The following is a 16,026-nucleotide window of genomic DNA, read 5'->3' as shown; positions in this document are numbered from 1 at the left end:
TAGCCCATGCTGGCCTCAAGGCTGCTGGGTTTTTGTTCCAGTCAGGATCTGTCACCACCCCAGCGTCTGATCTCTTCACCACAGTGTAGTGTTCGTTCACTCAAGTGTCGTCCCACCTAGGGCAGTTATATTCTGGAAACCAGTGCATTGTGGAGGGAAGTGAGCCTCTGGTTTAACAAAAATAACTTTATTGTGGGCTATTAGTGTAGGTGCTCACTTCCTCTTTGCGATTAGGAGTGGTCCCCCACTCGGTGCATTTGCGGGGTGCCAGATCCCACATGCCCATGCCCTTGTAATTCAGGGATGACTTCCCCATGCGCCTGTACATGCTCCGAAGGATATATATTCTGGTGGACGTGCCCCTTCTCCTGGGGGATAGTCTCCACGAAAACGTGTCCCTGCAGCTCGGGAATGGCCTCCACAAACACGTGTTGCTGCCCCTCGGGGCTTGTTTCCACCAACAAGTGTTTGTGAGAGGGCTCTTGTTCATCTTGGCTGACTTCGTCCCGCGCCTGCTGCTCCTCGGGCCTCTCCCCTTCAGGATACTGGTCCAGATAGTTGGCCTCTTCTTGTGCATGCTCCATCATCTGGGGGTCCACCTCCCCGTACCCATAGTTATTATTGATTCTCACTGCGGCCCGCAACCCAGACTTGACAGCGGTCTCTACCCAGCCATGCGGGAGAGCTGTGTGCTCGCCCGCGAAGTAAATGCGGCCGAAGGGGGCTGACCAGTCATAGTCCTCGGCCTCGCGCCCATACAATGGCGGCTGCACCACGAAGCCTCCCTGGCTATATGGGTCCTCTGCCCAGCGCTTGACCACACCCCTGCCGTCCCACAGCCGGAACACCACAGGCCCGTGCAGGGCTGCCACGTCCTGGAGCACCAAACGCAGGGTCTGGTCGGTGCTCAGTCCAGCGAAGGGGGCTGCAGCGTCCGACCATGTGTAGGAGGCCAGAAGCAGTGAGCCCTCGCCCCGTGCGGGATAGAATATGAGGCTCGATGGGCGGTCAGTGTTGGAGTGGCCGCCCTCGATGTGCTCCTCGTGCCAGAAAGGCCGACGGAAACTCAGAAAAACCTTGCTGGCTGCTACGTAGTGAAGGGCGCGCAGTGCCTCCTGCCTCTTGCGAGTCAAGGGCGGCGAGAAGGTAATGCGCTGCAGCGCGGGCCCACTGGCAGTTAGCAGCACCACATCGGCTGTCAGCGTCTTCACGGGGTGAAGCGAGGAGGCGATGTGCACGCGCACATCGTTCCTCCCCTGAGTGATCGACACCACGGGCGCGTTCAACAGCACCGGCCCGGACAGTGAGCTCAGCAGAGCTCGCGGAAGCAGGTCCCAGCCACCCACGATGCGGCTGTACCTACAGGGCGGGGCAAAGAAGGGCGGGCACACTGACCCCAACTCTTAAGGCCCTGTCCCCTCTGGCCCTGCCCCTCCCAGGATGTCCCGCCTTGTGGCTTGCCCCATCCGTTGTGCCCTCACCGGAGTCGATCGCTCAGGCAGGCGTGCGCACGTAATGCTTCTGCAAAGCTGAGGTAGAAGAAGCCCTCCTCGGACATCACATCTCCCAGGAGCTGCACCGCCGGCCGGGACAGGTTGCCTTCCTCGAGGAGGTATTCCTGTGCAAGGGGCAGGGGCAGGGGCACTAATCGGACCTTCCTTTCCTGCTGAGCCCTGTATCACCACTATCTCTTGTGACAGAAGAGGGAAATCACCTTGCCTCACTCACCAGAAGCGTATGCTTGTTGAACTTATTCATGGCTTTCTTGCAGCCCAAGACCTTGAGGTCTTTGAAGGCCTGTGGGGACAATCAGAGGACCCTCGTTGCAGCAGGAACAGCAGTTCACCTCACTTCAGGTCCCAGGCATTAGCTCATGATGCATGCACCTGCTCTGAAGCGGGAGTCCTCCAAATACTGGGTTTCCCTGTCTGTCCACCCAGTCAGCAGTAGTGTGTGTTTTTGTGCAGGCTAGTGAGGGCGAGCCAGTAGAGATCACTGTCTAGACCATTGTAGGCATAGGCAGGTGAGGGCCTCTCACAGCCCAAGAGGACAATACTACCAGCAAAGCCTATTCAGTAGTGTCCCCCCTAACCCACAGCTTTCCTTAGCTCCCCACCCCCACCCCCAGGAGGAAGCACTAGAGTCCCACCTCTACTGGCCCCCAAGGACCAGCTGCCTCCATTTCCCTTTCTTGCAGAAGGCAGTTGTAGTTCTAGAGTATAGAGAGCAGGGCTGCCTCCCCTGCTATATGCAGGCTCTCCAGCCTGGCATTTAGTGATCTTTGAGCTCCTTCCAAACATGGCCTCCAGCCTCTTTACCCAGACCTCCTTGTCATGGGTAAGGTGGAAGTCGAGGATACAGACTTAGGGGTGATGGATGAGGAAGGCTGGGTTCTAGGAGCAGAAGAGGGTATGCCTGCATCACCAGGTGGACTGAGGAGAGGGAAAGCTGCTCTGGCTCATGGGCCTGAGAGGCACTGGGGAGCTACATGGAGTTGTGGGCAGGGTCATCTGGGTGGAAAGATCCTTTTGGGACATGAAAAGAGGGTGATGTCTGACAGCACTGTCCGAGTCAAGCAGATGGGGACACAGAGTAGCACTGTTGCTGGAGGGTCCTGGGATTGAGTGCCAGGGGCTACAGTAGTGGGTGAGCTGGAGGGATGGAGAAAACACCCGCTAGCCATCAGCAGACGTGATAGTAGTAGACACAAGACTCTTGGGGGCAGGGCTGAGCTCTGCAGGAAAGCCGGTGGCCACCTTGTTGAGTGCCATCTGGTAGATGTCCTCTGGAGAATGGCCCCTTTCCCTGTTGTTCAGGTTGTAGCCCAGCTTTTCTGGCATCTTCTCCACCACATAGTTTCGCAGCTTCACATTATGCACCTCCGTCCACGTGTTCTCATCATACTGTGTGAACTGAGTCAGGTTGAGGCCCAGGCTCCTGCAGAGCTTGTGCAAGATCCTAGAAGTGGGAGGCTGCTTGAGAGAGGCCTGGCCTGGCACCATAGGAGGGTCACTGGAGATGGGCATTAGACTACTCACTGGGGACCTGAGGGCTGGCTCAGGAGCGGGGGTGGGAATAGGGGCAGAGCTCAGGTAGCTTGCAGGCTAGGGCACTGATCACCCGGGCTCTCCGGAAGGCAGTACTGAGGGATGTGAGTGGGAGTGAGGTCTAGACCCAACTTTTGACTGGGTGGGAATAGGGGTGAAACTGGAGATGAGTTGGAGGTGTAGCTTGAAGCCCAAAGTTCTATAAGCAGCACCTCAAAACACAGATACTGGTGCCTGGACTGGGGATAGAGCTTGCTTCTGGTTGAGCCCAGAAGCAAGAATGAGGCTGGGATTGGCTGAGCCTGAATCTGGAACAGGAGTTGGTAGAATGTGGGAGTGGGTATGGAACTGGGCTCTGGCTAAACCTTGGTGCAGAGGTGGGGCTCTGCTCCCTGGGTAGGTGGGACCTCACCTGTGAGAGCTGGGCATTCGCATGGCCCCAAGCTCCCCTATCCAGCCTGTCTTCTCATCCCGGAAAGTGAAGATACGGCCCCCAATCCTGTTATCTGCCTCCAGGATGGTGACCTAAAGAAGAGGGGCCAACAGGGACCTCAGCTCCCTCACTACATTCCCACTAGCCCTTGCCTGTCTTGCCCCCAATAGTAAGGCACACCTAGACTAGAAGGGCCTTTCTTCTGGGTAGGAGGGACTGCTCGGAAAACAGAAAGAAAGGTCTCAAGACTGTAGCAGGAAGACTACCAGATGGACTGTAGAGGGACTTCCCAGCTTAAGGTAGGAAGAGGGGATTTCCTAGTTTGTACAGAAGAGTTGGGGCTGGCCCAATCTCATTCCTAGGGTTAGGTGAGGGGATACTTTCCCTTGAGGATTTCTCAGTCCCCTTACCCCCAAGTCCCCATCTCAACTCTTGACAATTACATTAAGAGGAAGTAGGCCTTCCCTCCAGGATGGGTAAGTGGAGTGCAGTGGGGCAGTGAAATGGGGACTCTGGGAACGGGTAGCTTCTCTACCTCACACTGCCCAGGACTCCCACCAGCAGCAGGAAAGGCTCCCTGTAGACTACAGGCAGCTCTTCTCACCTTGTGTCCTGCATCACTGAGCATCTTGGCTGCTACCAGCCCGGCCACGCCTGCACCAACCACTACCACCTTCTGGGGCTTCGAAGTCCGATTGAGACCCAAGGTCACCACCTTGAGTAGCTGCTCATAATCGTGGTCCTCCATACACTTCTCAATAGGGTTCAGGCTGGAGGCTGCCTTCCAGTCCAGAGAGCCTGCCAGACCAAGAAGGGTGGCCGCCAGGACAAGACGCAGGGCTGGCAAAAGGACAGGGTCAGCACATAGGCACCAGAAGTGTAGGAGTCAGCCTTAACCCCAGCACCCCCTCCTCCTCTTGGCTGCTCACTTACCCAGCCCAGCCATGGCTCAAGTGGCAGCTGCTGTCTGAGTGAAGAAGTAGGGGGTCAATGGGGTGGGGCCAGGGATCCCCAGTCTGTCTCCCTCTTTCCTCTCTGGGCATGCATTTCCCCAGACCTAATCTTGACCATTGTGGCCTGGCTCCCTCCCCTCCTGTTTTCCAGCCTTGGGTTCTGGGGTCCAGTCATTGCCACCACCCTCCATGTAGCTCTACCTTCAGCTCTCTTGGGCAGGACAGCAGAGCAGAGCCTCTGTGACTCTCCCCTTAAAAGTAGCCAGCCCCGCCCACTAACCTCCCTGGGGAATTAAAAGTGCTTTCCTGAGCTAGGGTCAGATGCTGGGGGATGTGATGGGAATAAATATCACAGGAGGAAGTAACTCAGTCTATGTTTCTTCCTCCTGCTTCAAATAGCTTTGGGGAAGCTGGGGGTGGGGACTACCCACCCAGGTGGCAGTGTTGATGGTGGACCCTGTGCTCCAAGGCTTCTTGGACTTTTGTCTTGGGTCTGCCCATCCCCTCCCCATCTCTCCAGGAATGTGTGTATGAAATGGGCACACACAAGTCTGGGGCCTTTCACATTTGAAGCCCATATAGGCCTGCTAATGTCACATGGTCCAGCACAAAATGGCAGGAATGGAGCCAGGTCAGGGCCTGCATATAGCACCTGGCCAGGTCCAGAACCTGTTTGCTGCAGCTGCAGGAACATGGGCAGGACTGGTTGGTGATGGCTAAGTGGCCACTTGTCCTTTGTCCTTCCTGCTTTGTCTTAAGTACTGCTGGGCAGCAGACTCTGGACTGACACCTCAGAGAAACGACCCTAGAAGCCTCTGCCAAAAGTGGTGAGGTGAGGCAACAGGATGCAGGGGGGTTTCCTTGGGGTTAGGGAGAAGATGGGTTAGGAGAACAGCTAGGGTGGGAAATCACGGAGAGCGCAGGCTGGGGAACTCCAGAGCCCATTAAGTGGATGGTGGTTGGTGTGTATGTGTGCTCTGTGGCTTGGGCCAAATAGTGGCCAGAAGTGCAGTCACGCAGGCTGGAGACCTCAGGTCAGGCAGAACTCTGGCACAGTACTTGGTCTCAGTCTTACAGAGGAACTGACAGTCCTGGGAGGGGGTGGGTGGGCAACATCTGCTTCACAGCCTGGAATTTATTTTGGCTCTTTGAGATAGTTTCTCTGTGTACCCCTTGGCTGTCCTGGTACTCAGAGATCCGCCTGCCTCTGCCTCCAGAGTGTGGGGATTAAAGGCATGTGACATTATATTTCAACTTATTTATAGACAGGATTTCATTCTGTATACCAGGCTGGCCTCAAACTCCCTATGACCCTCCTGCCCTGAAGACAAGAATAACAGCAGCATCTGTTGCCAGTGCTCCTCCTCAGCTTCTGGAGTTCATTCTGCACCAGTAAGACATCCTTAAGTTGCCATGGTTAAGAGTAAAGGTAGGCCTGGCAGACAGGGACTATAGCTTTGAATTTTAGTTTTCACTTATGTGGTTGAGTTTTTGCCTTTATGAATGTTCATGTACCATATGTGTGTGTCTGTTGCCCAAAGAGGCCAGAGAAGGACATTGGATCTGCTGGCATGGAAGTGACCAGTGGTTGTGAGCTCCCAGGAAGGTCTTGGAAATTAAATCCTGGTTCTCTGGAAGAACAGCCAGTGTTCCTAACCCTTGAAGCACATCTGGCCTCAAGAGAACAGCTTCTGGGTCCCTGGTCAGAGATCGGAGTTACTCCTGTTCCCCTAGGGAGCTCTGAGGAGCAAACAGAATGGATTCAGGTATTGTTGCCAAATCCCAAGCTAGTGATGCTACGTGTAACCACACGTATTTATCATCCCAGTCTATCCCCATCATCAGGAGTTCAAGGCCAGCTTGGGCTACAATGAGACCCTACCTCAAAAATATAAATATTAGCCGGGCGTGGTGGCGCACGCCTTTAATCCCAGCACTCGGGAGGCAGAGGCAGGCGAATTTCTGAGTTCGAGGCCAGCCTGGTCTACAAAGTGAGCTCCAGGACAGCCAGGGCTATACAGAGAAACCCTGTCTCGTAAAACCCAAAATAAATAAATAAATAAATAAATAAATATTTAAAACTCCCAAATCCCATGTTAGTGCCAATAGTATTATGGAATGTAAATTAGGAATGCTGAGGGTTGGGCACCATTGGGCTAGGCTCCTTTCCTGGCTATGCTGAGGTCCTGGGAACAAGGCCGGGCATGGAATCAGAAGCTAGGAGCAAGCGAGGCTAGGTGTCCTGCAGCAAAGGCAGGGCCCCAGACACTAGTGTGTACATCTGTGACACACCTACCAGCTGCTGCTGGCTTTGGGAAACCCAGCTTCATTATGGGCCTTTTAGGTAGAAATGGTCCTTGGGGATCCCCTGCCCACTGTGGCTTGCATCCGATCCACAGAAACAGTGCCACATCCCAGCAGGCGGTGCCTCCCATGAATCCTAGGGGCAGGGACAGTGGGAGGGGCTCTGGGACCTAACTGTATAGCTTTCAGTCTCAAGTCTAGTGGATTGAATTCAGTGTCACCAAAGGAGGGGGTAGGGTGACCCAGGCCTGGACCGGAACAGAGCAGTTGTGGCTTCCACTCTGCCTCCCTACCCCAGAAAGGGGACACTCACTGCATGCTGGTCTTTGTGGCACTCTCCTGGCGCCCATGGCCTTGCTGGTCAGCCTGGAACTGAAGTCATCCTTTAGCGCAGGCAGAACCAGGATGGATAGCTTTCTCCTACAGCCTTGTTAGGCCAGAGAAGCCAGGTCCTGATAGGAAGAGCAGTTGGTAGGCTGTGGCAGGATTTTCTAGAGAATGCCTATTTTTGTCTTGGTTTCTTGAGACAGGGTCTCACTTTGTGGCCTAGGCTGTTCTCAAAACTGAGGCCATTCTTCTGCCGTTGCCTTTTAAAACTATGGCTAACAGGCATGCCACCATGCCCCCTGCTTACCCTGTGACATGGGACTATTTTGAATCACATTCCAGATACACTATCTGTAGGATGTTTCCTTAAGGACAGGAATGGTCATCTTTCCCTGTGAATACTTGAGGATTTATAGCCAGCAGTCTGTTTTACAATGTATGAGGTTATGGCTGTGTTTCAAAAAGTTTTACTGACAAACAGAAGGTAAGGCCACAGGCAGTCAACTTCTACCCTCCAAGATAGGAACTACCCAGCACTTGGGAGGCAGAGACAAGCAGATCTCTGATTCAAGGCTACCCTGGTCTACATAGAGTTCCAGGCCAGTCAGGACTATGTACTATGTCTCAAAAAATATGGGGGGAGGAAAGGCGTGCATCACTTAGATGACATACAGTTCAGTTGGCAATGTGTCTAGCATGCACGTACCTTGGGTTCCATCCCTGCATCATATAAACCAGCTGTGGTGGTGCACTATGATTCCAGCACTCACGAGAAACTTCATTTCAAAATAAAACCGTATTTACAATGAAATTTTACTGATAGCTATTTGAAATGCTTCCCTTCTGTGGGACTTTTACTGGAAGTGCCTCTCCTTCAGAAGCTGAACTTTTGCCAGACCCTTTAATCAAATCAGTAACTGCCCTGAGACCTTTAAAACTATGTCCTCAGCCTCTTCAAATTTAACTCCTCCTTAAATATAATGAAGTGACCAACTTTTCTATGTAGACTTGCCCTTCCCACTCAATCAGCTGTCACTTAAGCAAACTTAGCTACCTCTTTAAGGTTTGAGACGGACCCAGAGTGTCTGGGTTTGATTCTGGTTCCAAACAACCTTAAAACATCTCATAAACACTACAAACAGCTTGTGCATAGATTGGTCACATCTGTGTGCAGTTTTCAAATGCTGCTTTGTAACATTCCTTAGAAAACTTTTAGAGACCTCTGTAAAACAACAAAAACAAATCAGTGGCTGGATGGTAGTGGTGGGGGCACTTGCCTTTAATCCCAGCACTCAAGAGGCTGAGGTAGATGGATCTCTGGTATACATAGATCAAGTCTCACAAAACAAAGCACACTCATTCCTTCCCCATACCATGTTTTCTGTGCTGCTCAATATAGAGCAAAGCCCTTTGCTAGGCAGACAACAGGGGACAGAGAGGAGTGGAGTTTGAACTCCACCTCCCTCTTGGCCTTGGCGTGACATGGACACAACTTCCTCTTATTTGACATTTTAGACTTTTTTTCCCCCTTTCTTGAGTTTCACACTAGGCCAGGCTAGTTCCACCATGTTGGGTCAGACTGGCCCTTGGCTATCCAGGGAGGTGTGGAATAGGCTCCCCATGCAGTCAGTCACCTTCGCTGTCTTCATGATGATTTAATGAGACCGGGCAGCAAGGCAGGACATCTGCCTGTGTTCTTCCTGGAGAAGGAAACTGCATTGTAAGTGTAACCTGCGCAACGTGCCCAGCAGGTTGCCAGTAGCATTGCCATCCTGGGCACCCCTCCCCAATTCCCCCAGCACAGAGATCTAGTCTCTTTTCTTCAAAGTGGGACAGATATCAGGGCATAATTTCAATGTTTTTAAACTACAAGGTCACTAGGATGTAGTAATGCAGGGACAGGGTGTGCATTTAGCATGCATGCAGGCCCTATCTCCAAAATAGAAGAATTCATCTTTATGTCCAATATACAATCCTGAACAAGGACACACATTAAAATGCACTTTTTATTAAAACGTACAGCTTTATTGTTTGAGCCCACCAATGACAATCATGTATATAAGACACATCTTTAGAGAAACTGAGACCTACGCATCATAATCAATTGGGAGTCAAGTCATGGACTGTAGGGCTGGGCTGTAGTGTCTTGCCCATAGTCTTAGAACTTAGATGGCTAAGGCAGGATGTTCACAACAATTCAAGAACTTGGGCTAGAGTGGGGGACCCTGTCTTAGACCAACGAAATGTCACACATCACAGGAAGGCCACTGGGGTCGTCAGGACTTGTGTCCTCCCAGTTCACTGGCCCTGCCTCTACGTGGTTATGTATGATCTGGACCTCCAGAAGTACTGGGGTGACAGGTGTTCACAATGCCAGTTCTTTACTCTTTGAGATTTTATGATTCTGCCTACATGTGTATCTCTGCACTATGTGCAGATGGTACCCAAGCTGCTCAGAAGAGGTCAGATAACCTGGGACTGAATTACAGGGTGGTTGTAAGCTACCATGTGGGTGCAGTGAATCAAAACAGGGTCCTGTCCTTGGAAGAGCAGCCAACCTGTGCTCTTGGCCACTGAGCTACTACCTCTCTATCTAGCCCCTCATCCCACCCCCAGAGCTTTCTCCTGTGCCAACATGACCCAAGAAAATAACTTGTGGCCCCACTGCTGGTTCAGGGTTCCCCAGTCCTATAGCCAAGTGCTGGGCCTAAGTGATCTGGAAACCAACCCTCAGTGTTCATTTCCCACTGCTGATGACATCACAGTGACACCTGCACCTATTAGGGTAATGGATGACTTACCACTTAGGCACAATGGTAGACAGGACTCTCTTCTCACACCTGCAGCCTGCCCACCCCACGAAGGAAGAGACTGGGCCCTATGGCTCAGCCAGTGCTTCCAACCCGGGCGGCATAGGAGTACCACCACCACACCAGCAGTGTCCTGCCCTATCCTGCCAAATCTTGGACCCACTACCCATACTCACAACAAGTCTGGTTTCACAAATCTTCCTTTATTTAGAAAAGCAACAAACATTTCGATCAGGGACCACAAAGGCTACAATAGAGTGCAGAGAAATAAAATAGACTAGACATGACTGCCAGCCTTCACCACTGTGGATCTAAGATAGGTTTGACACTGGGATATTCAGAAGCAAATCTGCATCCACTTTGGCCTCAAAGACATATCAGCAGTCAGTCCCTGTCACAGAAGCGCACAAGATAGGGGTGAGAGGTAGCCAGTGCAAAAGTGGTGTTAAGCTCAGGGTGCTTTGGTTACTCCACTTTATGTGGCAGAGGCTCTGGAGGACATGGGCTTGACAGGAATTAGAGAACCACAGAAGCCATGTCTCCATCCCAGGTGAGTTTCTTGGCCAGCATCTCCTCCTCTGGAGCACCCTATCCCACTGTCACAGTAGTACTGGAGTGGCTGAAGGATGAGTTCCGCCAAAAGGAGAGCTGAAGCTTGCAAGGGAGTGCTGGATTCACCACTTGCCCTTGTTCTTTAAATGCTGGCCTAGAGTTCAGTGACCTTCACATAGGTCTTCAGAGCACACAGGTTATATCCATGAACATCATGTCTTTGCAAAACACTTCTGGTAACAGGGAATCAAAACAAAGAGCATTTTTCTCAACAACCAACCACGGGAAAGGCAGCAGCCCTGCAACCCAAGGAGCCCCTCTCCCGACTCACGCGTGGCTAGTCAAAGGCAATGCGCAGACTGCGCTCCTGTTCCTTGCGCCGGCCCTCACACACACGGCTAGCCTCCTCCACCCTCCTCTGCAGCAGGGCAGAGCTCTGGTCCACCCACTGAAGAGAGTCCATGTGTGCATTGAGGATCTTGCAGATCTGTTGCAGTGGGTCACTGGTGTCTGCAGGGCCACCAGCCATGTTCAGGTGCTCGATGATGTCCTTGAGGTCCTGTGCCATGCGCTTGAGCTGAGCATCGATGTTCTCAGCCAGCTTGTAGGTCTTCTCACGCTCCTCATCAGCGTGCTGAAGGTATATGGTGCCACTTTGCTCCTTCACTGACTCCTCCAATGGGCTCAGGAGGTCTTCCAGCTCCTTCTGCTGCGACAGGATAAAGTCCAGCTCCTGGTCCAGTCGCTTCTGATCCAGCTTCACCTTTTCCACCTCTCGGTGCAGGCTAGTGATCTTCTCCCCATTCTCAATCAGTGTGCGGTCCCAGGCATTGACCTGTGTGGCCTGCTGCAGGAAGTGCCGCTCCTGATCTTCCAGCTCCAGACTCCACTTGTTGATCAGGCTTTCCAGCTGTGCATAGGTCATCGCTGGACCTGTGGCAGTCCCAGCTGTTGTGCTGGAGGCAGGCAGAGCAGTAGCTGCTACACTGCTGGGGCCAGCTGGCACCAGGGGTTTCAGACTTAAGGCAAAGCCAGTGGTTGTGGTAGAGGTGGCAGCAGCAGCAGCAGTGGTAGTAGTGGTGGTAGTGGTAGTGGTGGTGCTGGTGGTGGAGGCACCAGGAGCTGCTCCAGGGGCCTTGAGGCTGAAGCCCAAAGTCCCAGCACTAGGAGTTGCTGCAGTTGTCACCGGAGCTGGGAGGGACAGCCCTGTAGCACTGGATGAGGCAGGAGCAGCAGCTATGGAAGCAAAGAGTGTAGACCCTCCACTGGTGGTGGCAGCAGTGGGTGCAGCAGCAGCTGGTTGTGTTGCTCCCACTGTAGTAGTCACCAGAGTGGCTGGAGTGAAGGGAGAGCCAGACAGTGCTGTGGGCTGGGCAGAGCTACCCACAGAGCCAAGGCTGAAGCCAGAGGCTCCAGGCTGGGATGCACTGCCACTGGTGAATGAGAACCCAGTAGAGCCGGTGGATGGAGCAGAGGTGGTAGAAGAGCCAAAGACAAAGCCAGTGGGGGCTGCCCCCTGGTTGGAGGTGCTGCCACTTGAGATGGCATTGGTGAGGGTGCTGCTGCCAAGCCCAAAGCTGCCAGTGTTGGCTGTGGCTGGTGTGGCAGCTGCGTTACTCAGGCTGAGCTTTGGGGTGCTGATCCCCAGGGAGAAGCCTGTTCCTCCAGAAGCAGGTGTTGCTCCAAAGTTGAATCCTGGGGTCTGTGTGGTTGGGGTCTGTGTGGTGAGTGAGAAGAGGTTGGTGGAAGGGGTGGTCGCAGCTGGCTGGGAGGGAGTCCCAAAATTAAACCCTCCGGTGCCGGTGCCAGAAGCAGAGAAGGAAAAGCCAGTGGCAGGTGTGGTGGTCGCAGTCTTTGCGGTCCCAAATGTAAAGCCGCCAGCAGGAGCCCCGGTGCCTCCAAAGTTAAACCCACTCATGGCTGTGGAATCTCCAGGTGGCAGCTACTTCGACTCTGGGGCAAATCCGTCAGCGTCTGCAACCTTGGGGAGGTTTCTAGAGCAGAGGAAGTGACATGGTCAGATGGCAGTTTGGGACAGGCAAGCTCAATGGTGTGGAGGGTAGTGGGGCTGGATGCAGAGCTGGCAGCAGCCCTGCTGCTTCCTTTGCTAACCTGACCAATTCCAGTAAACCAATGGGAGTTGAGTGTTCCTGGGCACACGCAGCTCCAAGGCAGTTCACAAGAAGGCACTCTAGTGAGATGGAACCAGGACACAAGGTTGGGCACGAGAGCCTAGTGCTTAGGGATAAGTAGAGACCCAGGCCAGCTAATCAGATATTACTTGGGGTTTTCCTCTAGGTGAAAATCAGTAGTGGTTGGGAGGGACAAAGGGAAAAGAGACCAAGCACTCCATAAGCCAAGAGCAGCCATTGTCCATCCCATTAAGAACACTAGACTTCTAGAAGTTTTGACTGAAGCCACTCCAGGCAGAGATGTCTAGGTACTTTCCCCATAGCTCATATGGTGAGGAAGGTGACAGGGAGCACTGCATCGTCTTCCCAGGACCACAAGCTAGCAGGTGGTGAGACAGGAGTAAGTTCAGTGGACCTGATAGAGTCACCAGGCAGTTTCCCTATACTGGTGTGGAACAATGAGACCAAGATGCAAAGCTGACTAGCCCACACAGTACTCTATGTGGAAAGAGAACGTATCAGAATGTACCCTTCAGAGCAGTATAACCCTCTATTTGGACTTCTCGAAGTGATGAGGAAGGATGATGCATCCCTTCTGTGGGCTGCACTGCCGAAAGGCTCATTCCATAGTGAAGAAACAATACTGGTGGGCTTCCTCACTGTTTGTATTCCCCTGTGTGTACAGGTAGTCCTTGTCTCTTTTTCAGTTATTATCTACATTATCTTTTGAGATGGAGTCATTCAGTGGGACCTGTAACTCACCAACTAAGCTAGACAGGCTGGCTGACCAGAAAGCCCCGGGAACACACTGACTACACCTCTCCTGCATCAAGATTATGGCACTGGCCACCATGTCCAGATTTTTCATGTGCGTGCTGAGGACTTCATCCTTGTATGGTAAGTACTTTATTGACTAAGCTATCTCCCCAGCTACTGACATTCTATTCTTTGGTACAGGGTCTCAATATGAAGCTCATGCAGGCTTCAACCTTGCAATCTTTTTTGTACCAATCTTTCAAACATAGGTATCACAACCACAGGCTGTCATACCCTCTCATGTCTGCTGTTCTGAGGCCTTAAGCTTGTGACAACCAGAAGAAATAAACACAGATATGGAATGTAGCAGATATGACCCTGTCCTTCCTTCAATATTAACAAGAACGTTTAGCCTCTCTGAGCTCAGCCCTTGCCTCAGCAAAGGGTGCTTGCTGACATGAGGACATGATTTGGGGTACTCTCTGTCCCTTTGGCATTTTCAGGGTTAAGAAGGTGGTTTGCAGGGTAATGTCAATACTCAGCTGTGAATTTCCTAAGACCAGGGTGTGGCTAACCTCAGATTTACTATGAATTTAGTTTGTGTCCCCTGCTCAATGAGTCACTAAGCCGTGACGAGAGCCACACATCAGTAGTCCAGAGGCTTCTGGGCAGCAGGCTCTGTTCCACTGTGGGGACAACACCATGTCCTGGCCCCAGATACCCTGGGAAAGATGAGTCTGTGGACAATACACAGAAGGGTGATGGGTCTCAGGAGGGAAAAAGTCAGGTTCCATTTTCCTTTGCTGAAGGCAGCTAAGGCTTGCTTTGACCTCTGGCCTTACCTTTCTTACTTATTTGAGTCTGCAAGCTCACAGCGCCCGTTTCCCAATGTCCTCTAGGAAGAACCATCAATGGCCCAACTGAGAAGCCAAGTGCCTGGTTTCCTTCCTCTCCCCATACTGTGCCAGCCTCTTCAGACCTGTTTTCTCTGGCCACCTCCTTCCTGTGGTCTAGCAATGTCAAGCTTACAAAAACTTCAGGGGAAAACTATTTTAATCTCAAAAGGTCACAGTAGGTCCACTGAGGCCCTGTTCAGCACTCAGACAACTCTGGCATGATAGAGACTTCCTCACTGGTGAGCACTTTAACTGGATAAGTTAGCTGCTCAATCATCCAATCAGCTACACTTCATACCTCAATTTTTAGTACTCAGTGGAAAACTTTTATTATTAATAAATTAGAGCTGAGAATTATTAAAAAAAAAAAAAAGGTCAAGCTTCCATGATATCAAGAGATGTTGTAATGATACTCATTGTTGAAAGTCACCAACTCAGACGACAGTTGGAGGACCTGTGGCAGTGCAGCTATAGGCCATGAAACTATCCAGCCACCCAGATTTGGAGACGGAGAGTCTGGAGATAGAGTCCTGCCAAACACTGAAGAGACTATGGTCTTAGTTACTGGCATAGCCACAACCACCATGCCCACAACCCAGACTTAGAAAAAAAAAAGTTCTCATATAGCCTAGAACTACATACACTGTACACTAGCTCAGAAGACTATCTGCCTGTCCTCTGCCTCTCCAGTGCACCACTACACTGTGGTGGCTCAGACTCTTTGCTCAAACAGCCACAGGGGACTGACAAGTAGGGAGCTAAATGCAGAAGAAGCTGGAGGCAAGGAGCTGGGAGTAAGGTTGGTGATGAGCTAGGTCAGAAGCTTTAACTGAACTCTGGGACAGAGATAACCACAAGGCAGGATCTGACCCAGCAAATAAGTGATGACTCCCTAAGCCTGGGAGCTCTTCAGCTGTACACCAGGTTAGCTATAGCCCATCTATCTTCACCACAGGAGAGGCACCTAGGAGAGCCTATGGGTGAGAAAGCAGACAGTAACAGGCTTGCAACATGGCACGTGAGCTAAACACCCACACCGAGGCCACAGAAGTCACCCAGGCTACTATGATGTCCTTCCATCCATCTCTTGGTTAGTTTTCTGAGCCGCACCTTGCTCCTGCCTCCCGAGTGCTGGGATTTCTGATGTGAGAGCCTGGACAGTAGTAGAAGGTTCTTCCTACTTCCTGATCATCCATCCATGTGCCCTGGTCACAGCCAGCCTGCCAATACCTCAGCACTCTGTCACCACTGGACTATTTTTTACAACAAACACCACCCTGAGCTAGAGATGACTACCAGGCAGAGAATCACCAAGTGGCAGAGTGCAAACAAATTCCACTTGGATATTCATCCTCATAAAAGCTGAGCACCTGCTGTGGTACTAGCATTGTTGGGCTCAATAAAGCAAGAGATATAACCAGCATATTTTAGGACACTGGGGAAAAACAAAGGTAGGGTGTGTCTTATGTGGCTAAAGGGCTTGACAGACATAAAATGGACTCAAGATGGAGATGGCTCTGGATGATCCACTTGACCCAAGGCCCCTTTCTGGCTTGTGATCTCTTCTGCATCCTCACTTGTTTTGTCCCTGGTATACAGTCAACGGCCACCAGGTGGTGCTGTGACAATGCAGAACCAGGGAAGGATTGGGTATCAGCTAACTGAGGGAACCTTCTGGTGTGAGATAGTTAATAGTTTTTAAGAACTCCACAAGATGAACATGGTAACACATGCTCGTAACTGCAGCACTCAGAAGGTTGGATAGGAGGTTCAAGGACTGTCAGCTACACAGTGAACTTGAGACCAGCCTGACTGT

At 51.8% G+C, this 16,026-nt stretch overlaps 2 protein-coding genes across 3 annotated transcripts; both read right to left on the bottom strand.

Moving 5' to 3' along the window:
• Positions 1-177: 177 nt before the first annotated feature.
• Positions 178-8,844, bottom strand: Il4i1 (interleukin 4 induced 1). 2 transcript variants are annotated; one of them, XM_021168844.2, is made up of 8 exons: positions 8,699-8,844; positions 7,051-7,189; positions 4,085-4,320; positions 3,460-3,572; positions 2,757-2,958; positions 1,729-1,797; positions 1,482-1,618; positions 178-1,359 (listed from the first exon to the last, which is right to left on the bottom strand). In XM_021168844.2, exons 2-8 carry the CDS (start codon positions 7,085-7,087, stop codon positions 231-233), a joined length of 1,923 nt encoding a protein of 640 aa, XP_021024503.1. In that variant the 5' UTR covers positions 7,088-7,189; positions 8,699-8,844; the 3' UTR covers positions 178-230. The 2 variants fall into 2 exon arrangements, with proteins under 2 accessions (XP_021024503.1, XP_029335303.1); XM_029479443.1 differs by lacking the exons at positions 7,051-7,189; positions 8,699-8,844 and adding an exon at positions 4,414-4,958.
• A 1,217-nt stretch (positions 8,845-10,061) lies between these two features.
• Nup62 (nucleoporin 62) lies at positions 10,062-12,569 on the bottom strand. The gene has a single exon (XM_021166351.2). It carries the CDS (start codon positions 12,342-12,344, stop codon positions 10,764-10,766), a length of 1,581 nt encoding a protein of 526 aa, XP_021022010.1. The 5' UTR covers positions 12,345-12,569; the 3' UTR covers positions 10,062-10,763.
• Positions 12,570-16,026: the final 3,457 nt, after the last annotated feature.

Source organism: Mus caroli, chromosome 7 (assembly GCF_900094665.2).
Source record: "Mus caroli chromosome 7, CAROLI_EIJ_v1.1, whole genome shotgun sequence".
Classification (NCBI taxonomy): Eukaryota; Metazoa; Chordata; class Mammalia; order Rodentia; family Muridae; genus Mus; species Mus caroli.
Note: the sequence above shows the minus strand (reverse complement) of the source record. Positions and strands in the feature narration are given on the sequence as shown.